The 21407-nt window shown below is 46.0% G+C and overlaps 1 protein-coding gene across 2 annotated transcripts in view; it reads right to left on the bottom strand.

Moving 5' to 3' along the window:
* Window positions 1-21407, bottom strand: part of MYO16 (myosin XVI) — a 519236-nt gene that overhangs the window by 201228 nt on the left and 296601 nt on the right. For both annotated transcript variants that reach the window (XM_027557960.1, XM_027557959.1), the window contains exon 17: window positions 1093-1204. In XM_027557960.1, the coding sequence (XP_027413761.1) occupies window positions 1093-1204 (112 nt within the window). The remainder of the gene's footprint in view (window positions 1-1092; window positions 1205-21407) is intronic.

The raw sequence follows: 21407 nt of genomic DNA, 5'->3' as shown, positions 1-21407 counted from the left end.
CCATGAGCCGAGGGGAAAGGCAGGGACCCAAATCGATCAATGTATACTGAGTTTAAGAAAAAAAAACTAAATCTGTCACTAAATCTTGGCTCATGAACTACAGGCATACCAGTTACCCATGCAGTCTTATGTTGATTGCTAATGAGGAATTAGCTGTCATTTAAAGTGACCCCATACTGAATGTCGGGGACACAGAGATGATGCATAGGAAAAGGAGATTTGTGGGAATTTCCGAGGTCTTGGTGGCTCAGTGGTAAAGAATCTGCCTGCCAAAGCAGGAGACACAGGTTCGCTCTCTGGGTCGGGAAGATCCCCTGGAAGAGGAAATGGCCACCCACTCCAGGATTCTTGCCTGGAGAATCCCATGGACAGGGGAGCCTGGGGGGCTACAGTCCATGGGGTCGCACACAGTCGAACCCGACTGAAATGGCTGAGCACACTTCACATCTCTTGTTCTCTAGACCTGTGTTATTCAATTCAGTGAACACTAACCATGCAAGACCGTGTCAGTTTAAACTAATAAGAATTTTTTTAAAAAAGTTAAAAATCCGTGTCCTCAATCTACCTCAGCCTCCTCTACCGTGCCCGGCAACCCCAAGTGGCCAGTGACTGCCATACTGTAGGTGAAATCTGGAGCATTTCTGAGATCACGGAAATTTCCATTGTGTATCAGCGGGCGTATGCACTTTAAATAGTACGTTTCAGCTTTGGAGGTATTTGATAATTCTTTAAGAATTAAAAAAAAAAGCACAGCATTCAAGAATATAGTTTAATCGAGTGATTAGATTACTCTCCCAAGTGGTACTTGGAAGCAGACAGTCCCTTCTGTCTGCCATTTTTCTGGAGTCAGCCAGTGCCCAGTTCTTATCTGTTTTGCTCATGTGGTCCCCGTGGGAAAAGGTCTCAAGCGCCTTCTTGAAGACGGCAGCCCATCTTCACGGTACCCTGTGGCCCTGGGCGTGATGTTTGCTCACGGCTCTCTCCCACTAGCATGCAAGCTCCACGAGGCAGAGGAATGTTTCTGAATGAATAACTTTTACAAACTAGCAGAGGGTTGATTTCCTCAGTGGAATATTTAACCGCATGACTCACCAAGTTACTGAAGCCAATTACATTGAGGGCTTGTTTCAAAACAGCAAATTTCTCCCTGTTCAGAGAATGCTCTGCTGCTGATATATCTTCTCTAAGGGTCTGGCGCAAATACCTGTGAGGAGGAAAAGCACACAGTTTTATGGCTTGGCTTGTCAACAAACCCCAGCGGTGAAGTCACTTCAGCCATGTCTGGTCTCCAGAATAATGGACATCACCTGGACACTGTGTCCCTGTGGTATTTATACGGCTTTGGTCCCTAAGAGCACATGCTGTTTCCGGAAGCAAGGAAGGAAGGTTCTTGTTGTACTAGAACATATTTACACTGCTTTCCTTGGTTCTCACTTGAGTGGCTCCCCTCCTCAGAGAAGGTCATGAGTACTTTGTGTATTTCATATAGAAATCTAGCAGATTCTACCGCACGCTTTGTAATTCATATTTGTAGTCAAGATTTTAAACTGAGAGCAATCTACGATTTCTTCTCATCAATATCTTTTAATTACGAGGTGGATGATTAATTCATGGATTTATTCCTTTCATTCAAAAAGCACAAAAAGGAAAAAAGAAGTTGACAGTGTTAATTGTTTAGTCGTGTCTGACTCTTTGCGACAGCATGGAGTGTAGCCCACTAGGCTCCTCTGTCCATGAGATTCTCCAGGCAAGAACACTGGAGTGAGTTGCCATTTCCTTCTCCAGGGGATCTTCCCGACCCAGGGATCGAACCCAGTCCTCCCACGTTGCAGGCAGATGCTTTACCGTCTGAGCCACCAGGGTAGCCCTAAGCACAAAGGACTCGCGCACCAAATACACAACACTAACCCTTGAGGATACAAAGAGCTTATCCTTGGAGGCCCAAGAGCACACACGGTGTGTCCACAGGCAGAGACAAGGGAAAAACATGGCTGGGATGCAACACGGAAGCAGAGTAACAGAGAAGGCCTCGGCCTGTTTGCAGAGTGCAGAAAGGGAACCAGGGGGAAGGCTGCAGGCCAGGACGAGGCTTCGGTTTCAAGAGCTGACGTTTGAGTGAGGATCGCCCAGGCAAATCCGAGATCCAGGGTGATCCTCAGAATAACTGGCACCACGCGCGAAGGCGCACAGGCAGGATCATATGTGATGTGTGTGTTGGAAACTTGCGTTGTTCGGCACAGTTGGAGCCTCTGGGGAGGGGGCGGAGGGTGATGAGGCCAGACAAGGAGCCAGGGCCCCGTGTGTCCTGCAGAAGAGTCTCCATGGTGGCGTGGAAGTGAGGCTGTGCCCAGGGTCTTGAAGCCAAGAAAGACTGGCGGTTCAGCAGGGATTTCCCCGCAGCCAGTGAGGTGGCCTGGAATTAGCACTCAGCAGCTGTAGTAGTTCAGTCGCTCAGTCGCGTGTGACTCTTTGCAGCCCCAGGGACTGCAGCCCACCAGGCTCCTCTGTCCATGGGACTCTCCAGGCAAGAATAATGGAGTGGGTTGCCATGCCCTTCTCCAGGGGATCTTCCCAACCTGGATCTCCTGCATTGCAGGCAGATTCTTCACCGACTGAGCTACGAGGAAGGCCTGGGAAGAGATGAGGCAAAGAAATGAGCCGGCAGGTCTAGGGAGAGACCAGCAGTGAAGAGAAGTGGAGGAGATGGAGAGGCAGGTGGGCGAGAGGAGGGCTGGCTGTTCACGGGGTCCGTGGGGGCGACGTGTCGATGGCGCTTTGTAAGTTTCTGTGTGGGGAAGTGGGGTGGAGTGGGCCTCAGCAGTCAGGGGGGCATCTCGAGAGGAGGAGTGTGTTCTTGAGAGAGGGAGACAGAGTTTATCATGGCTGTGTTTGTTCACTTTGAATTACTTGCTAGAAGTTCATGTGGTGTTCCAAGAAATAATCGGCTAGAAGGATCTGAAATTCAGAAAAGTCCAGAAAATAAGCCCCGGAAGTCATCAACACGAAGACGACTAAAATCGCGGGAGTGGATGAGCGCCCTGGAAAGAAGGTGCCCACATTTTACGGATGAAGACAGAGCTGATGAGAAGAGACCGTAGGGGCAAGGGGAGGGGGTGACAGCAGGCAGGTGCAGACTCTGTCGGTGTCGACGAGGGGTCTAAAAGGCCTTCTCTGCCCTTGACCTTGGCTGGGATGGGGGTCAAAGTGAAACAGCCCACCAGATGGGGTGGGGAGTGGGGAGACCTCAGGAGGCTTCTATGGTGAGGCAGAAGCACATTAAGACTGGAGGAAACGAAAAGACAGAGGAGGAAGGAGAGGGTCTGGACTCGGTGCCCCTCGGCCCAGTGGAAGGATGCTGCCCTCCCCATATTTGGGTCAGGCGATGAATACCGGCCAGTGGCTGGACATCTCAGGGAGTAGAGGGACCCCTGCTTATGGCCTCAGTTTCTCTAGGACGGAACGTAGATGATGAGGCAAAGCGGATTTGAGGAATGGGCTGAGAATCTAAGACACTGACTGTGGACAAGGGACACTGTGGTCAAGCAGAGGGCTTCCCAGGTGGCGCTAGTGGTAAAGAACCCACCTGCCAATGCAGGAGACACAGGAGAGGTGGGTTCGATCCCTGGGTGAGGAAAGTCCCCTGGAGGAGGGAATGGCAACCCACTCCAGTATTCTTGCCTGGGAAACCCATGGACAGAGGAGCCCAATGGGCTACAGTTCATAGGGCCACAGAGAGTCAGATATGACTGAAGTGACTCAGCAGGCATGGAGCCAAGCAGGGAGACATGGGAGGTTTAGTGAAGCAGCTGAGGACCCCGGGGAGCTGCTGGCCAGCTTCAGCGGGGCTCTCTCTTTCTCCGAGGATAGGTGAGCTGGGGGTTGGGGTCTCGCACCAAAAGGAAAAGGTCACGGGCTACCATGCTAGCAAGGGGTTGAGTTAGGACGGTCAGAGCCGTCTGGCCTAAAAGTCACAGAATTCTAGAAGCTGTAACCAGTCTTAATTCTTCCTGTTCTTACAGAAGTTTTCCATCCATCTTTGCTGGTGTCATCTTTTCTTTTCTGCTTGTAGCATAGGATAGAATTCCATTCAGAGTGGTTATTTGACATCTTGTAAAGAACAATTAGCTCTCATTAACATTACAGAGTCAAATATGCAAAACATCACGGTTCCTTTCCACATTCTTGCAAGTTAATCAGTTAATGAACTCCACCTATGTAGAATTCAGTATTTCTTTATACCTCAGCATCTCCCACTTCGTGTGTCTTTATGGTGGGGATTTACGGCAGCTCTGACCTACTCCATGAAGCAGTTAAATTCTGGGCAGAAGGAACCATTGGAGTTAATCTGGGTAATTTAGACAGGGCTATTAAATCTGTAATGGCTCATGAGAAACCAGATCAAAATTGGGGGTTTTCCAGGGCAGCTGACCTGATGGCAGGAATGATGCTTGAAGACTGTCTGTGTTTTCCTCGATAATCAGAAAACTTGTTGGTATGAGGACAATGCAAAAAAAAAAAAACTAGATTTCAATGTCTTCTATACAAACTTTACAATCCTTCTACTTTTCAGTAAGGCCAAGGTTGATTTCACTAGAAATACAGGTCTTTACTTAACAGCCAAACTCTATCTTAAAGTGGGAAGGTGAGTATCAGGAAAAAAAAAAAAAATCAAATGTCTACATTTTAGACATTAAAAGCACGTTTTTTCCCTTTGAAATCATTTAATAATGAAACCGCACATACGGCAGGAGCTAGAGCAGCTCCAGGAGACGGTGACGGACAGGGAAGCCGGTGGGCTGCAGTCCACGGGGTCACAAGAGTCGGCACGACCGAGCAAGGGAACAAGGTCACACAGGCAGGAAAATCCTGGAGAAGTACGCCTGGCAGAACACTGCGACCAAGAACGCAGCAGAGCTCTGTCTGACCCTTTCTGATGGCATTTTAAACTTTTATTGTCCATAAAATGGAATAAAAGTAGGTTAAATGTGAAATTAAAAAAAATTCATTTCTCCTTCATGATGACTTTATGTTAATTAAACACGACACTATGTGTGATATGCTTTCTAAACTCAGATCGCAAGGTACACATAGAATAGGAGTATTTCCTGGAAAAAAATGTATCTTGCATGTGTGGAGAGCTTTTTCAGTGTGCTCGGTCATTAATGAACCTCTTTAATAAGATACATAACTAAGTCAAACGAAATACGGAACATTTTGAGAAATTACAACACACGCTATTAAGCATGTAGAATATTTTAAACTGTAAAATACACTTGTCTGTTCGCCAATAGATAAAAGTAATAAACAGATAAAGAGATCAAAATGTTCACTCCTGATCATTTTCTCCCCCAGCGTGAGTCACTTGAAGGTTGACAATCACATGTGTGTTTCCACGCGGTTTTAACACATGAACAGAGGCAGGAATGACCGTGGGCCACGGCTGACTGACGTCCCTGGAGACGAGCCAGGCTGCGTTGATGCTTTCCCCCAATCTCAACACCGTGGCTGAGACCCACCCGGACGAATCTGTGCAAGTGTTTCGTCTGATAGCTTCGGACTCTGTCACCTATCCATTGACGGTCCCACACATCAACGACAGGTTGGCAGGTGCCAAGAGCACTTGTCGGCAACTGAACAGCAACGACCACAAGGGCCTCTGCCCTCTGCCTCTGCGGAGATCGGACCCTGTACTGCTGCAGCTGCGCACCTTCGACACCCCCGCGGGGAATTCAGGGAGGAGAGGGAGGCACTCTGTGCTCCAAGGAAACTGGTGGAAGACGTCTTCAGATGGATAGATGTTTTCAGGAACTGATTTTGTGATCCTAATCCTCGCATCTCCTCAGATGTTGAAGCACACTGAATCCCTTTGTGGTGACATCAGCTCCTCGTGACTAGCAGAAAAGTTTTTGTAAAGTAGGCGCTTGATTGCATTGAGCTCCCCCTTCAGCAAAATCTCATATTTGGACCTTCCCCAGTGCCTCTCTGGAGCAGCCTCTCAGAGTGAGCTGTGGTGCTCTCTCCCCAACTGGAGTCCTCATTTTGCACAAAATAATAACTCACAGCTCACGCTGTGCATCGTTTTTAGTTGACACACAATTCCCAGTATTCAGATCTTAGAATATCAATCTTCAGGGTCTTTCATGGCATCTTTTATGTCTTGAGAGCCATATACTTATAGCTCAAACAGTCTGCTTGTATCATCTCCTCTTAGCTCATACAGAACTTGGAACAGTAGCATTTGGCAACGCGGACATGTCTGACCAGAGACAGAAACATCAGCAATGTGTCATTTGTGGAATCAGGAACCGTTGCTGTTTTATTTTCAAAAGGTGGACAGACCAGGGGACGCTCCGGGTGTTGTCCCGCCACAGAGCAGAAGACAGTAACGTGGGCTGGGCCGTGTTAAAAACAGTTGGTGGGTTAATACTCTGATTAACTGGACTCAAAAGGAAAGGTGGTGAGAACTGAAAACACATGTCAGACACTTCACTGGAGGTTCCAGAAGCACTTCCATTCGTCTTCAGATTGATCCTGAAAAGCAGACCTATCCTTGTGCCCATTTGTGATATGAGGGAACTGAAGCGCGTTTAAGATTTCCAAGCCCGCACCTGGCCGACGGACAGCACCCTCTGTGCCTCTCAGCCCTCCTGCGAGGGGCTGGGAGGAGAGGAGAGGCTGAACAGCACCACAAGGTACCTTCCTCAAGTTTCAACTGGGCTTAAAAATGTGGGCGAAGGAAAATGAGACGTGGAATTACTATTACACACGGATGGGTTTTAAACAGAATGCAAAGTCTTAACGAGGTTTTAAGATTCCACAGCATAGTTTATGATTATTCGATTGTGTCTCAACTCTATATGGTATTACAGGAACAAAATGGAGTAGCTGGTAACTGAGCAGGACCCCATGGGACCTTCCAGGGACAGACGCCCCTGAACCTCCACTGCCTCTTGTTTGTGGGCAAGTTTAGCTCCCTAGATCTTCCCCACGTTCCAAAGAATAAACTTAATCAGAGAAATGAGAACATGCAGAAACAGAGGAAAGCAGTCAAGTAAGACAAAATTATAATACCTTGATCGTTACGCAAAGAGTGCCAGAGAACTGATGCCTTCGAACTGTGGTGCTAGAGAAGACTCTGGAGAGGCCCTTGGACAGCAAAGATCAAACCAGTCAATCTTAAAGGAAATCTACCCCGAATAATTATTGGGATCACTGATGCTAGAGTTGAAGCTCCAGTATTTTGGTCACCTGATGTGACGAGCTGACTCATTGGAAAAGACCCTGATGCTGGGAAAGATTGGGGGCAGGAGGAGAAGGGGGCGACAGAGGATGAGATGGCTGGATGGCATCACTGACTCGATGGACATGAGTTTGAGCTACTCCAGCAGATAGTGAAGGACAAGGAAGTCTGGCATGCTGCAGTCCATGGGGTTGAGAAGAGTTGGACACGACTTAGCAACTGAACACAATAATCATTAAACAATGATTAATGATTAAACAAAGTCAAGGACCTTTAGTTCCTCCTGAAGAGCTATAGACATTATTCTTTAGCCATGTCCTTGAGCTGTTTTGCAGATACTGAAACCCCCACCAGTTGGGAGAAGTAAACTATATTTTTCCCTCAACAACTATATTCTATTCTATATATAGACCCCAGACAGGTTGAAACCAGAAGGTTGATGACATTGGCTCCTGATCACTTCACCACCAACCAATCAGAAGACTGTCTGTGAGCTGATCACACACCCTGCAGCCCTCTAGCTCACTCAGTCTTAAAAAGCCGTTCCCTGGAAATCACTGGGGAATTTGGATCCAGTGAGCTTTAGCTGCCTGGACGCTAATGGGATGTAGCAATGGCTATTTCAGTCACACTCCTGTGACTGGATGAACTCATTTCCTAGTTCCAGGAAAGAGTTTTGTTTGTTTGGGGTAGGCTCCTTGGGTATCTCCCCTCTCCTTTGTTGCTTTTTATACAAAACATGATGGTGATTTATTCCGAACAACTAAGTTTATAAATCTCATTTTTGAAGATCAGGATGAGAAAAGCACATCTGTACCAAAGAAACAAATGACTTTGTTTTCACTCACATTAAAAATAATGGCAAAGCAGGTGACTAGGTGTTAAACTGAAAGGCACAAAATCCCACTCGGCTCTGAAGGTTTTCATTACAAGTTAAATTTAAGGTAAGCCAGTAACAAGAAATGTTGACTTATGCTATTTCTAATCAACTGTTCTATGGTTCCAATCTGTTGACTGTCGCGACAACGAACAGTATTCCAGGAACGCATCTTCTAAGGTGGGGCAGAAATCTTGCTTGTGTCTGTGGTGTGCATATGCCTGTGAGTGTGTGAGTGAAGGGGGTGTGTGTGTGTGTATTGATAACTTTTGCTTTGCCATAAAGGGACACAGATTCTGGAATACACTTCCTATGGGTAGAGGGGCAAATTAAAATTGCTAATCCCCCAGGGTATGGCACCGCTGAGACAAGGGGGACGGAATTCAAGGTGGCAGCGATTTGATCCGAGTATCAAACAACGACCTTTTGCAAAAGAAGAAGAATTTCAAGGGCGTGGTACCCCCCGGGGCACCTGCACCTCCCTTCTCAGAGCCCAGCCCGACACAGCACAGCTGTGAACTTGCAACTGGTGGGTGAATGAGTCCTGCAGACGTGATGTGCGGCATTGTGAATCAGTCTACCAAGGTGTACTATATGCGTCCAAGTTCTGCTAAACCTTAATAGTTATCCCCACAAAAAAGAAATGACAATTACGGGAGGTGACGGAGGTGCTAAATAGCACTAGAGCACATCCTATGTCAGTGTGTAAACGTGTCAAACCAACACGTTGTCCAGCTTCAACCGGCACAGCGGTGTTAGTCTCAGTCACGCCTGGCTCTTTGCAGCCCCATGGACTGTAGCCCGCCAGGCTCCTCTGTTCATGGGATTTTCCAGGCAAGAATACCGGAGTGGGTTGCCATGCCCTCCTCCAGGGGACTTTCCTGACCGAGGGATTGGACCTGGGTCTCCTACCCTGCAGGCAGATTCTTTACTGCCTGAGCCACCAGGGAAGCCCAAGCTCACCACACAAAGCTGTATGTCAATTACATCTCAAAAATTAACTGACTTGATTTAAAAACACAAGAACAAACAGAAACAGCCACCCTGGCCATGCTCATCAGGCCTCTTGGTTCAGCAGACGGGGGACGGCTCTCCTATGCCCACACGAGTGCCCAGCACAGATGGGGAGAGCAGCCTCCAGTGGAAACGCTGTAACGGGGGTCCCTCCTTCAAACCACGTGCCTGCCCCTTCACCAGGGGCTCACAGACCACAGACGGCGATTTTTTGCTGGTGTTTGATCTGCCGCAGAAACAACAGAAGAACAATGTCTTCTGACCGTGGGCAAAGCTGCCTTCTACTTGGGGAAGTTTAATATGTAAGCAGAAACCAGATAAGGCCCAAACCAGACAGTCGGCATCAACAAAGACAGCCCTGTTTACCAGCTGACGGAGGAAGATGGCAGCACGCTCCTTCCTGCTCCCCCACCCCCACCCTGCTCCTCAAAGGAAATTCTTTTCTTGACTGTTTTAAAACAATCTGGAAAGTATTAACCAATTTTAAATCCCCCCTCCATGGAATATGAATAAGATTTTTTTTTTTTAATTAACCGCAGGTTCAGATCCATAAATCTCCCCCAATGAAAATGTTAATCTATTAGCCGCAAACTGTTTTGTTTGGAGAGAGGAAACCCTGCCCGTGGTCCTAGGAGAAGAACAGAATCCGTTTAATAAATTACGCATTCAGAATGACTTCGGGTCTTGTGACATTCCCGGAATAGTTTGTCCATATTTTTCTCATCAGTCAGAATATTTCTGCAAAACATCTGGTGGGACAAACTCTAAACTCTCACCATCTTTCCAACGGGGGTGGGGGTGCGAGCGGTTGGTGCGTCTCATAAAGTCGTTTAGTTCTTGAACACAGAGGTGGAGACGCGAGAACAGAGCAGCTGCCTCCAGCACAAAGGGTCCAGGACACGGATCTGGGGGTCGAACCCCAGGCTGCACTCTGTCCCCAGCCCTCTGTCTGGACGGGACTCCTCCTTGCCAGCGGAAGGGGCGTCCTTTCCTCCTCACAGACATAGAGGACCAGCAGTGATTACATGGATGACTCAGTGAAATGGGAAGAAAGGGACATTTTCGCTCAGAGCCAGGGTCAGGGTCTGGCCTTTATGAACCTGTTTAACTCGCCAAGGCCTGGGGGAGCTGAGTCTGCTGGGTGGAGTAGGGGGGCTCCATACTTCCCCCAAGTCCAGGTCACAGCAGACCAGCTCAGGTTCTGCACGTGGGGAGGGGCAGCAGGTACGTCTGTATTCATCTGGCTCCGTCCAGGCTGAGCAGGTGCAGAAGTCCTCCTCGGGAAATCTCACCAAAAAGCTTTGTGTAGGGTCATACCCACAACACTGTGGTGAAGGATAACTCAGACCTACCCTGGGGTTTGAAATCCTGACTGAGGTTGACACCTGCATGGGAACGCCGGTCATCTGCAAGTGTTCCAGAAGGTGACAGTCCCGCTCATGAGCGTGTAGGGATGGTTACTGCTGATGCAGGGATTCCAGCACTGGGACCCGCTGTGGACTTGCACGGGTGTTTGTGCAAGCTTATCTGTGTGACAGTGCCACGCTGATGGCTGCTGTGGTTCAGCCGCTCAGTCGTGTCCAGCTGTGCGACCCCACAGACTGCAGCTCGCCAGGCTTCCCTGTCCTCCACCATCTCCCAGACTTTGCTCAAACTCATGTCCATCGAGTCGGTGATGCCCTCCAACCATCTCATCCTCTGTCGTCCCCTTCTCCTCCTGCCTTCTATCTTTCCCAGCATCATGGTCTTCTCCAATCAGTCAGTTCTTCGCATCAGATGGCCAAAGTATTAGAGCCTCAGCTTCAGCACCAGTCCTGCCAATGAATAGTCAGGACTGATCTCCTTTAGGATGGACTGGTTGGATCTCCTTGCTCAAGACTCAAGGGTCTTCTCCAGCACCACAGTTCAAAAGCATCAATTCTTTGGTGTTCAGTCTTCGTTATGGTCCAACTCTCAAATCCATACATGACCAGTGGAAAAACCATGCTGCTGCTGCCGCTAAGTTGCTTCAGTCGTGTCTGACTCTGTGTGACCCCATGGACTGCAGCCCATCTAGGCTCCCCCGTCCCTGGGATTTTCCAGGCAAGAACACTGGAGTGGGTTGCCATTTCCTTCTCCAATGCATGAAAGTGAAAAGTGAAAGTGAAGTCGCTCAGTCGTGTCTGACTCTGAGCGACCCCATGGACTGCAGCCCACCAGGCTCCTCCGTCCATGGGATTCTCCAGGGCAGAGTACTGGAGTGGGGTGCCATTGCCTTCTCCGTGTAAAAACCATAGCTTTGACTATAAGGACCTTTGTCAGCAAAGAGACCACCACAGGCGAGTCTTTGAATCCCACCAGGGGGAGCATGCCAAGGAGCCGTCCCTCTGGACTGAAGAGCCTGAGTGTACAGGCGAGTCCCCCAACAGATCAACCTTCCCAAGTCTTACTGGCCTCATGTCAACTCTCTACTCAGCTGAAACTTTCCCCTAATGACAGCCTCGTGCGTGTTTTCCAGCCTCCCCACAACACTGCTCTGCTCATCAACCCCTCCCTCTGTCCTGTTCCTGGGGGCCCCACAGGAGCTGGCCACCAGGCACCGTGACATTGACCATCTGCGCTTGGGAGCAGCCACCCCGATTCTCTTCCAGCCACACCATGCGCCCAGGAAGATTCATGGAACAAAAAGGCTGACCCTCCCAAAGGTAAGAGGGGTCTCCTCGCCCCACTGTCTTCAACCAGGACACTATCTTCTCGTCTCTACAGACCGGATCTGAAACACCAGCTTTTCTTGGGTCTTGAGCCTGAGTGCTTTTGCATTGGAGCTCAAGCCACTGCCTCTCCTGGGGCTTTAGCTCACCCTCGCAGCACTGGGGACTCCTCAGCCTCCATGTCTGTGTGAACTCAATCAGGTATATATATGTGAGCTCCCCTGGGCTCAGCGATAACGAATCCAATGCCAATGCGGATGTGGGTTTGATTCCCAGGTTGGGAAGACCCTCTGGTGAAGGAAATGGCAACCCATTCCAGTATTTCTGCCTGGGGAATCCCATGGACAGAGGAGCCTGGCAGGCTACAGTCCACGGGGTTTCAAAAGAGGCAGACACAACTTAGTGACTAAACAACAAATATATATGTGTGTGTGTGTATATATATATGTATGTGTATATATATACACACACGTATATACATGTCTATTACATATACACACAGACATATATAATATACATAAAGAAATTTATTCTTCCCCACTTTATTCACACATTAACACACTTAAATAGTAAATAGTTTTCATTTAACATCTACAACTTATAGGTCATCAATTTGACTCTTTTTGGATAGAGATCATGACAACCATGTTCCTGATTCAGATTCTTATAAAATCTAACTCAGTACTGACTGTAAGATTGTTTCCACACACACCTGAACATTTCCATGTGTCTTTGGGTTTTCAGATACACCTGCTTGGCTCTGTTTATACCCCGCAGGTTTCCAACATGCCTGTGAGAGGCCATAGGTAACTGGTTGATACATAAGCAGTGAACAGAAACTCCACTTTTTTCTTTGATTAAAGGTTGGCAAAAGTAAGAGAGAAATCGAGACCATAAAACTCAATCCTTCTTTCATCAGAAAAAAAACCCAAACAAAGAAAACCCCAGTGATACTACAGTGAAGAATTTCTCTGGGAAATGTTCTAGTGAAAAGGAGCTTCGGGTAAGAGAGACAGACATGCACGTACATGATCAGAGGTGATGCATCCGCTTTGAATTCTTCAAGGAAGGGCCGAAGGGAGGACTGAGAAAGCGGATGGGAGGGGAGACTGAGAAAACAGGACACTTCTAAACAGAAAAAGAGCTCACTTCATCAGTTTGCTGGCCTTTCTGGATAACGTAAGTAGACAAATAGCACCCTTTCTGGAAAACAGTGCACGTCCAGAGCAGGCAGAAAGACACCCACCCGTGGGCAGAAGCTCACTGCCCTGGCATCAGAACAACGTCCACGCTAGCGGGTCTCTGTCATCTGAATAAGAAACACCAGGCTCTCCTTTTCAGCAAGCTGGGATTTTTGTAAAGAAGTTAAAATGAGTAAGGTCAAAATATGCTACGTCCGTAACTTTCATGAAGATTTTAAAAATAAAGTTCAGGAAAATCTCAACCACAATGCCTTCTTAAAATGCAGGTAATGCATTAAAAAGTAATCTTGCCCACGGCTAAGTGTGCAACCAGAAGATTTCAGATGTGAAATACTAGAACTGGTTATCCCAGGAGAGATTCATAAATTAAACTAAATATCCCAGTTTTTCTTTCTGATAAATACCAATTCTCACTGAAAAGCTAAATAAAATTGTTCACACACAAATACTCCTGTACTCATAACTGATCCTAATGATGTCTAGAAAAGGGGATGGGGAATGAGATGTCTAGTCCGAGCCCTACTATTCTATTGTACTTTTTTGCTCTTAGTTTTGAATATTTTCTAGCAAAATACTTTTGTTGAACCTGTCCTTGTGATTACAAATGTGCTACACATTTTCAATAAAAGAATACATTATATAAAAATACAGTATAATATTATAACACAGAATTTAAAAAATCAGAGCCAAGATCATCTAAAGGAAAAATGATTGGAATTGAGTCCTTAGCACTCAACATGAAATGTTAACATATTCTCAGTTCAGTTCAAAACTTCTCTGAACTACTGCAATATTTCCACCTGAATGCTAAACTTGAACTACTTATTAGTAACAACAAAACACTATTCCCGAAACAACCGAGTTCAACCAAGTGCTCGAGTAAGTCCAGACAAGTGATCGCTGTGAGCTCCCCAATGTTGCACTGTGTTTCTAGGTCAAAATCCTTCTATGTGAGAAAAGAACATTTGCAGAAAAGGCCCAGGCATGTTGCCTAACTGCCATTATTCCCTGACACTTAAAAATTAACTGAAAGTCAAAAGTTCTGAAAACATTATTATTGATGGTGAGAATGACGTGCTTTATCTCTTTATCTCCAGATGCAATAGCCTAATTGTGATATGTCAATACTAGAAATCCAGGAAGTTACACAAGAATATTAAAAAGCCACCAGTTATGCCGAGAGGTGTAGAATAAGTAAAAAAAAGTTCAAAACTAGTTTTTCCAAAGAAGGATGCTGGAACCTTCAAAGCCAGTAGGCATGGCTGTTTTCCATGCCTACATATGTTCATCCATCTAGAGCAATAGTAAACATTCTGCTTCAGCTTTCCTCTCCAGTGCTGAGGAAATGAAATGATGCTGTGACCTAGCAGCAATCAGGTCTTCAACTATTACTCTTCAACTATTACTACTACCATCACTGTAGTATCATTCTTTGTAGAAATAATGATAGTTTTCTAAACCAATTCTACACTTGAAAATGTTAATAAGTAACACTTAAAGAGAAATATGATGAAGCTCAGATACACCTTCCCTATCAGATTTAAATTTTCATATGTACAAAACTGCACATTTCCTTAGAAATAAATTTAAATGGATTTTGGGTACTGTGGATTCTTTAAACATTCTGCTGCTGCTGCTGCTAAGTTGCTTCAGTCCTGTCTGACTCTGTGCGACCCCACAGACGGCAGCCCACCAGGCTCCCCTGTCCCTGGGATTCTCCAGGCAAGAACACTGGAGTGGGTTGCCATTTCCTTCTCCAATGCATGAAAGTGAAAAGTGAAAGGGAAGTCGCTCAGCCGTGTCCAACTCTTAGCAACCCCATGGACTGCAGCCTAGCAGGCTCCTCCATCCGTGGGATTTTCCAGGCAAGAGTACTGGAGTGGGGTGCCATTGCCTTCTCCTTTAAACATTCTAGAAACATTATAAACATTCTCTGGTGTCTTCTTCCTGCCCAATCTGCTGCTTCTAACAACTTTAGTCTTTATATTTCAGGTGTGAAATATAAAGAGAGTTAACCCTTCAAAGAGTTAACCCTAACGCTCAAATTTTTTTGAAAATAAAAGGCTCTAAAACTAGGAAGATTTAAATCAGTAGGTATTCCATTCTGATTTGTTAGAAGACATACAACTTAAAATTGAGGGGCGGGGTGGGGGGGGACGGTAAGGCAGAATTAAATTATGGTTTCCCAGGTGGCTCAGCGGTAAAGAATCAGCCTGCCAATGCAGGAGATGCGAGTTCAATCCCGGGTCAGGAAGATCCCTGGAGAAGGACATGGCAACCTACTCTAGTATTTCTTGCCTGGGAAAGTCCATGAATAGAGCAGCCTGGCAGGCTGCAGTCCATGGGATTGTAAAAGAGTCAGATACAACTTAGTGACTAAAGAACAAGAGGATTAACTTACACAAATTAACTAATAAAAGTTAAAAACCATAGCTGTCATTATTAAAAAAAAAATGAGGGTGATCACTGCCTATTTCCCTGCAGTGATGATTTTAGGAAAGCTTTATTTGAAAATCAGGTGGCATGGCCTCTTTCGGTCTTTCTTTTTTCTTTCTCTTTTTCCTCTCCTCTCCAGGAGTGATGTTCCTGTCCCAAGCACAGTGGTAACAGAGGAGGTGGAGTACAAAGAAAAAACATCTAGCATTAATGTTTCATCTGTTCTGCGCTTTGTTTTCCTTCCTCTGGCTTCTAACCTTAATCAGCTGATTTGCTCACAGCTCTAAATTTCCTTCTCACTTCCCACTAATCTCCATTTTCAGATAAGCAATCTCTTCCTGCTGAAATTGAAAAGCTTCCACTAAATGGAATCAATCACACTATCAGCCAAAGAGAAATCAAGATCCATTTGAAAAGGTCAGATAAAGTAGGACATTTACAATGTTGATGATGCTACATTTAAACAAGTGCACTGCATCCTTATAATGACCTAGTTCAGGAAATTGCTGTGAAGTTTAATGATATGTTACTAAGTTACACTGCATTTCAGCAGCCTCCATATATTGCGATGTGAGCCTTGTAAATAATATTCGAGTAGCTAAAGCAGAAATTTAAAGGCAACATTTTATCAACCATAATTTAATTTGCCCAACATCTGATGCTAAAGTGCAGTGCTTATGCTCGGACAATGGGTACTCATAAAAATGTTCATGTACTTTTTCTTTTGGGGGCCAAAATTTCATTTCTTTCACTAGATGACCATTTTTATCATCACAGCAAATAATCTGAGCTTTGTTTATGCATCAGTTTATTCTCTGTTATCTTCAGGTGTCTGATTTAATGCCAGTCACGCTTTCTTAGGCTTCCCAGGTGGCTCACTGGTAAAGAACCCACCTGCCAATGGAGGAGACGCAGCAGACATGGGTTCCATCCCTGGGAGGGGAAGATCCCCTGGAGAAGGCAATGGCACCCCACTCCAGTATTCTTGCCTGGAGAATCCCATGGACAGAGGAGCCTGGCGGGCTACAGTCCATGGGGTCACAAGAGTTGGACAGGACTTAGTGAGTAAACCGCCAAGTCTGAGAGGCAAGCCAATATTTGAAAAGGTGAACATTTTGGTGTTCTGAATCCTGAAATACTCCTTCATGTTTCAATCAACAATCGGTTTGATCAAAAGCTCTCAGTGTGCACTTCAATTAGCAACAGGATCAAATGTTAACAATTCTGTAAATGCCCTTCTCAGCCTACTGTCTAAGAGGCTTTATAATCTTGGGGGTTCTTCAAACATTAAAAAAAAAAAAAATCCCTCGTCTAAGGGAATTGAACTTCGAAGTAAAGCAGATACTTAGAGGAAATGTGCTTGTAATTCTATGATGCAAGACAAAGAAAAATTGTCAAATAATAGAGTTACTGTTTGAAACAATAATGAAGGATTAAAAAAAAAAACTCTAATCAAAGATGAGGTAAAACAAAGCACTTTTCATGAAATACAGGCCTCTTAGCCATGCTGGTATTCCTTGAAAGTGAGGAATTGATTATTTTACAGATTCAAAACACAGTCTATTTCTGCCAGTTAGTACACAAAACAGATTACTGCATTTATGCATAATTAAACTGACTTCAAGATATGAAGGAAAATTCAACGTTAGTTGAATAAAATTAATTTGCTCTGAGACAAGGAAGAAAATATGTTTGTAGTACCCAGAGCAGTAAAACATGTTATGCTAATTTTGAATTAGTTAGAACTTTGGTGGCCACAGTGAGCTTTTCATACCAATATCTACAGGAAGGGGCATTTCAATTCAATCAATGTTTGGGAGACATTTTTAAAGAAAATAAGAGGGCAGATGCGCATGGCCATCCATTTTCTGGCCCCTTCGAGTGTATCTGCGGCTTACTCTTTCCAAGGGGTCTTCTGAACATGGGACAGAGTTCTCAGCAGGTGCTTTTCAAAGATGGAGGGGCAGGGGGCCCCTGTCTGTCTATCTTGAGGTTCCCGTCTCCTGCCACTGACCTCCAGTGACCTCCCATTCTGGCTGCTGTGTTCCTGAAATGGGTTCACTCCTGCAGATCACGCAGAACCACTCCTGCAGCAGACCCCAGCCCAGCCCAGCCCGGCACAGAGCCCATCCTCTGCGGAAGCTGTGTCTGTGCCGAGCATCTCCAGCCATGGCTCCCACCGAGGACCCAGGACAGTCCTGCATCCTGGGAGGGGGCTTGAGGCTGGTAGAACACACAGCCAGTGATCCTTCCTGGGAACATTAAGGAAAGACTCTCTTCTGTGTAACGCAGGTCAAAATGTGCGTGCACGTGTGCTAAGTCGCTTCAGTCGTGCCTGACTCTTTGCAATCCCATGGACCACAGCCCACCAGGCTCCTCTGTCCATGGGATCCTCCAGGCAAGAGTACTGGAGTGGGTCGCCGTGCCCCCTCCAGGGGATCTTCCCGACCCAGAGACGGAACTGGAATCTCTCACATCTCCTGCCTTGGCAGGTGGGTTCTTTACCACTAGCGCCACCTGGGAAGCCCCTACAGATCAAAATACTTGAGTTTATTTCATTTTTAAAGAATTCACTGTGAAGAACACCTTGATACGATATCAGATTTATACCCAGTATACCTCAGTCTCTTGTACACCTCAGTCACATGGAAATGTGTGCATTTTGAGTGTTCAGGGTCTCTCTTTATTACGAATGCACTTTGCAAAGGTTATCAGCAAGCAATGATTTCCTGGTGAGGGTTTACAGGTACGACATGTGGGTGATTTTACGAAGCCAGCACACTGGACCTAAGGGATGATTGAGAAATAGATCCGTCGCCACTGCAGGATGTTCTGTTTACTGTGAAATATTTAAACAGGTGGGAGAGTGCAGTATTCCAAGACACGCTCTTCTGTACCCGGACACACGCACACACGTGCCATATTATGTGTGACCCAACCACTTGTCAACATCAGCATGGGGTCACTATTGTGTCACGCCACCCAGAGGCTTCTATTGACATTGATATTTGTAGCACTTGTCTTGAAAGAGTTGGATTAATCTGCCTAAAAGCTAAAGCTCTGGACTAGCTGGCTCTAACAAGTACAGAATAAGTACAGAATAAGTACAGAAATGTTTAGAATCTGTCCAAATATTTAGCTACAATCAAATTTAGTAATATGCATTTCTTGGGTGCATATAAACATGCGTCCAGTCACACACACACACACACACACGTCAGCACGATCCAGTCTACATACATAGATTGCTCATAAGTCTTAACCTAAAGCCACTATTCACTCTAGATTTGTAGTGAAGGAAGAGTCCCTTCATCCCTCCAAAAAGGCCATATTTTAGGTTGGTGCGAAAGAAACTGCAATTTTGCACTGTTGAACTTTGCCATTTGATAATAGAATATATTCTTAAATAAATGTGGCTGTGTTATACGTCATTTTAATGCACATTTCTCACTTTAATGTTTTTCTGGTAATGACTTATCACTTGTTGTTTATATTTATTTTAGACTATAGAAACGATGTTAGACAAATAGCAAATTCAAATGAGTTTTTTTATTCGAGTTCAAAATGGGTTGTTAAGCAGCAGAGACAACTCACTACATCAAGAACGCATTTGGCCTGGGAACTGCTAACGAACGTACAATGCGATGGGGTTTGCAAAGGAGAGGAGAGCCTTGAAGATGCGGGGCATGGTGGCCAGCCGTCAGAAGTTAACAACGGCCAGCTGAGAGCATCATCAAAGCTGGTCCTCTTACAGCTACACAAGAAGCTGCCCAAGAACTCACTGTCGACCACTCTATGGTCTTGGCATTTGAAACAAATTGGAAAAGAGAAAAAGCTTGATTAGTGGGTGTCTCAGGAGCTGACTGAAAATTTAAAAAGCTGTTGTTTTGAAGTGTCATCTCTTATCCTACGTTACAACAGCGAACCATTTCTCGATCTGATTGTCACGTGCAATGAAAAGTGGATTTTATATGACAACCTGGTGATGGCCAGCTCAGTGGGTGGACAGAGAAGAAGCTCCAAAGCACTTCCCAAAGCCAAACTTGCACCCCAAAATGGTCATGGTCACTGTTTGGGGGTCTGCTGCCAGTCTGAGCCACTACTTTTCTGAATTGTAATGAATCCGTTACATCTGAGAAGTATGCTCAGCAAATCGAAGAGATGCATGGAAAACCTCAACGCTGGCACTGGTCAACAGAAAGGGCCCAATTCTCCTCCGAGACAACGCCTGGCTGCATGCAGCACAGTCAGAGCTTCAAAAGTTGCACAGACTGGGCTAAAAAGCTTTGCCTCGTCCGCCATCTTCACCTGACCTCTCGCCAACCGAATACCGGTTCTTTGAGCATCTCAACAACTTTTTGCAGGGAAAATGGCTCCACGACCAGCAGGAGGCAGGAAGTGCTTTCCAAGAGTTCGCCAAATCCCAAAGGACAGATTTTTATGCTACAGGAATAAGCAAACATTTGTTGTTGGTAAAAATAAGTTTACTGTAATGGTTCCTATTTTGATTAATAAAGACGTGCTTAAGCTGAGTTATAATGATTTAAAATCCAACCACAATTGCTTTCGTACCAACCTGAATATATCAGCAGTGAAGAGCACCTCTAAGTGCACGTCTGGGACCGTGAGGACCAGACAAACTTAAACCTGAGTAAGGAGCGGCTCCTCGGCTCCCCAGAGGCAGCTGTGGCCTGAGCCTCAGCGTTCACAGGGACTTTTGTTTCTTCTGTTAACCAGGGGGCTGAGGTCCACGTGGGAAGGAGAACGTGGTTTTGACCCTAGATGTCACACAAAGCCAGACAACCCAAAGGCTGCTACCTCAATGGAAGAAACACCATAAAAACAAAACTCTTCCATAGACACAGACAAGCAACATGGAAACACATCTGGGTGGATTCTGGGAGGGCAAAGGGCACTCTACAGAAGTCACAACCACAGCCAGATCCTTCTTGGTTTCAGGGGTTTACATGCAGGCTACAGGTGCCCTTAGGACATTTTAACTAAGGAATTAGCATTAGAATGGTCCTGGGTCTTAAAAGACCCTGAGCGTTGACCAAAGCCAGAGACACTCTCTAACCTGCAGTGGCCCACAAGGTTTTGCCATCTGGGAAAGACCTGCTTTCCCGCAACACTATTTCTCCCACAGATTGGCCAGGGGCGGGGGGCGGTGGGGACTGGGGATGACTCAAGCTCATCACATTTATTCAGTTCATTCAGTTCAGTAGCTCAGTCGTGTCCGATTCTTCACATTTACTGTGAGCTTTATTTCTGTCATTATTACATTGGCTCCACCTCAGAGCAGCTGGCATTAGATCCTGGAGGCTGGGGACCGCTGTTCTAGGGAGCCAACCCTTGACCCGGGACTCTCCCAGCCTGGCCACCAAGGGACACCAAGTCATACCGAGTCACACCCCAAAGGACAAACATCAGGAGACATAAGCTTCCCTGAGCGGCTGTCAGCAGATGCAGTAAACAGCAATACTAGAAGCTTGAGAGCTTCAGATAACACAGTGATTGGTTACAGACAGTGAAACAAGCATGTCGGAAACAAATAAAAGAACTGGAAATATGAGAAAAGAACAAGCAGCAGCATTCAAGACAACGCAGATTTGAGAGAGCAAAGTACAACTCTTAGAAACAGGGAAAAGACATTGAAGTTAAAACACACGGTGTGCCTTAAACATCCAATTAATAACGGCTCCAAAAGAACGTGTAAACCATGAGAAAGCACTGCAAAGCTACTAGAATGAAGCACAGAGAGACACAGAGACGGAAAACAGAAAAGAAGGCAGGGAAAGAGAGAGGAAATGAGAAGGAGCAGCATGGATCTAACAGCAGTTCCAGAGCGCGGTGGGGGGGGTCATTCACAGAGATGCTGGCCAAGAATGTTTCAAACTTGGGAAAATATACGGCTCTGATGATTTGCAAATCAAAGTCTTGAGCAGAAT

Source organism: Bos indicus x Bos taurus, chromosome 12 (genome assembly GCF_003369695.1).
Source record: "Bos indicus x Bos taurus breed Angus x Brahman F1 hybrid chromosome 12, Bos_hybrid_MaternalHap_v2.0, whole genome shotgun sequence".
Taxonomy (NCBI): domain Eukaryota; kingdom Metazoa; phylum Chordata; class Mammalia; order Artiodactyla; family Bovidae; genus Bos; species Bos indicus x Bos taurus.
This window is presented reverse-complemented; position numbering and strand designations above follow the sequence as displayed.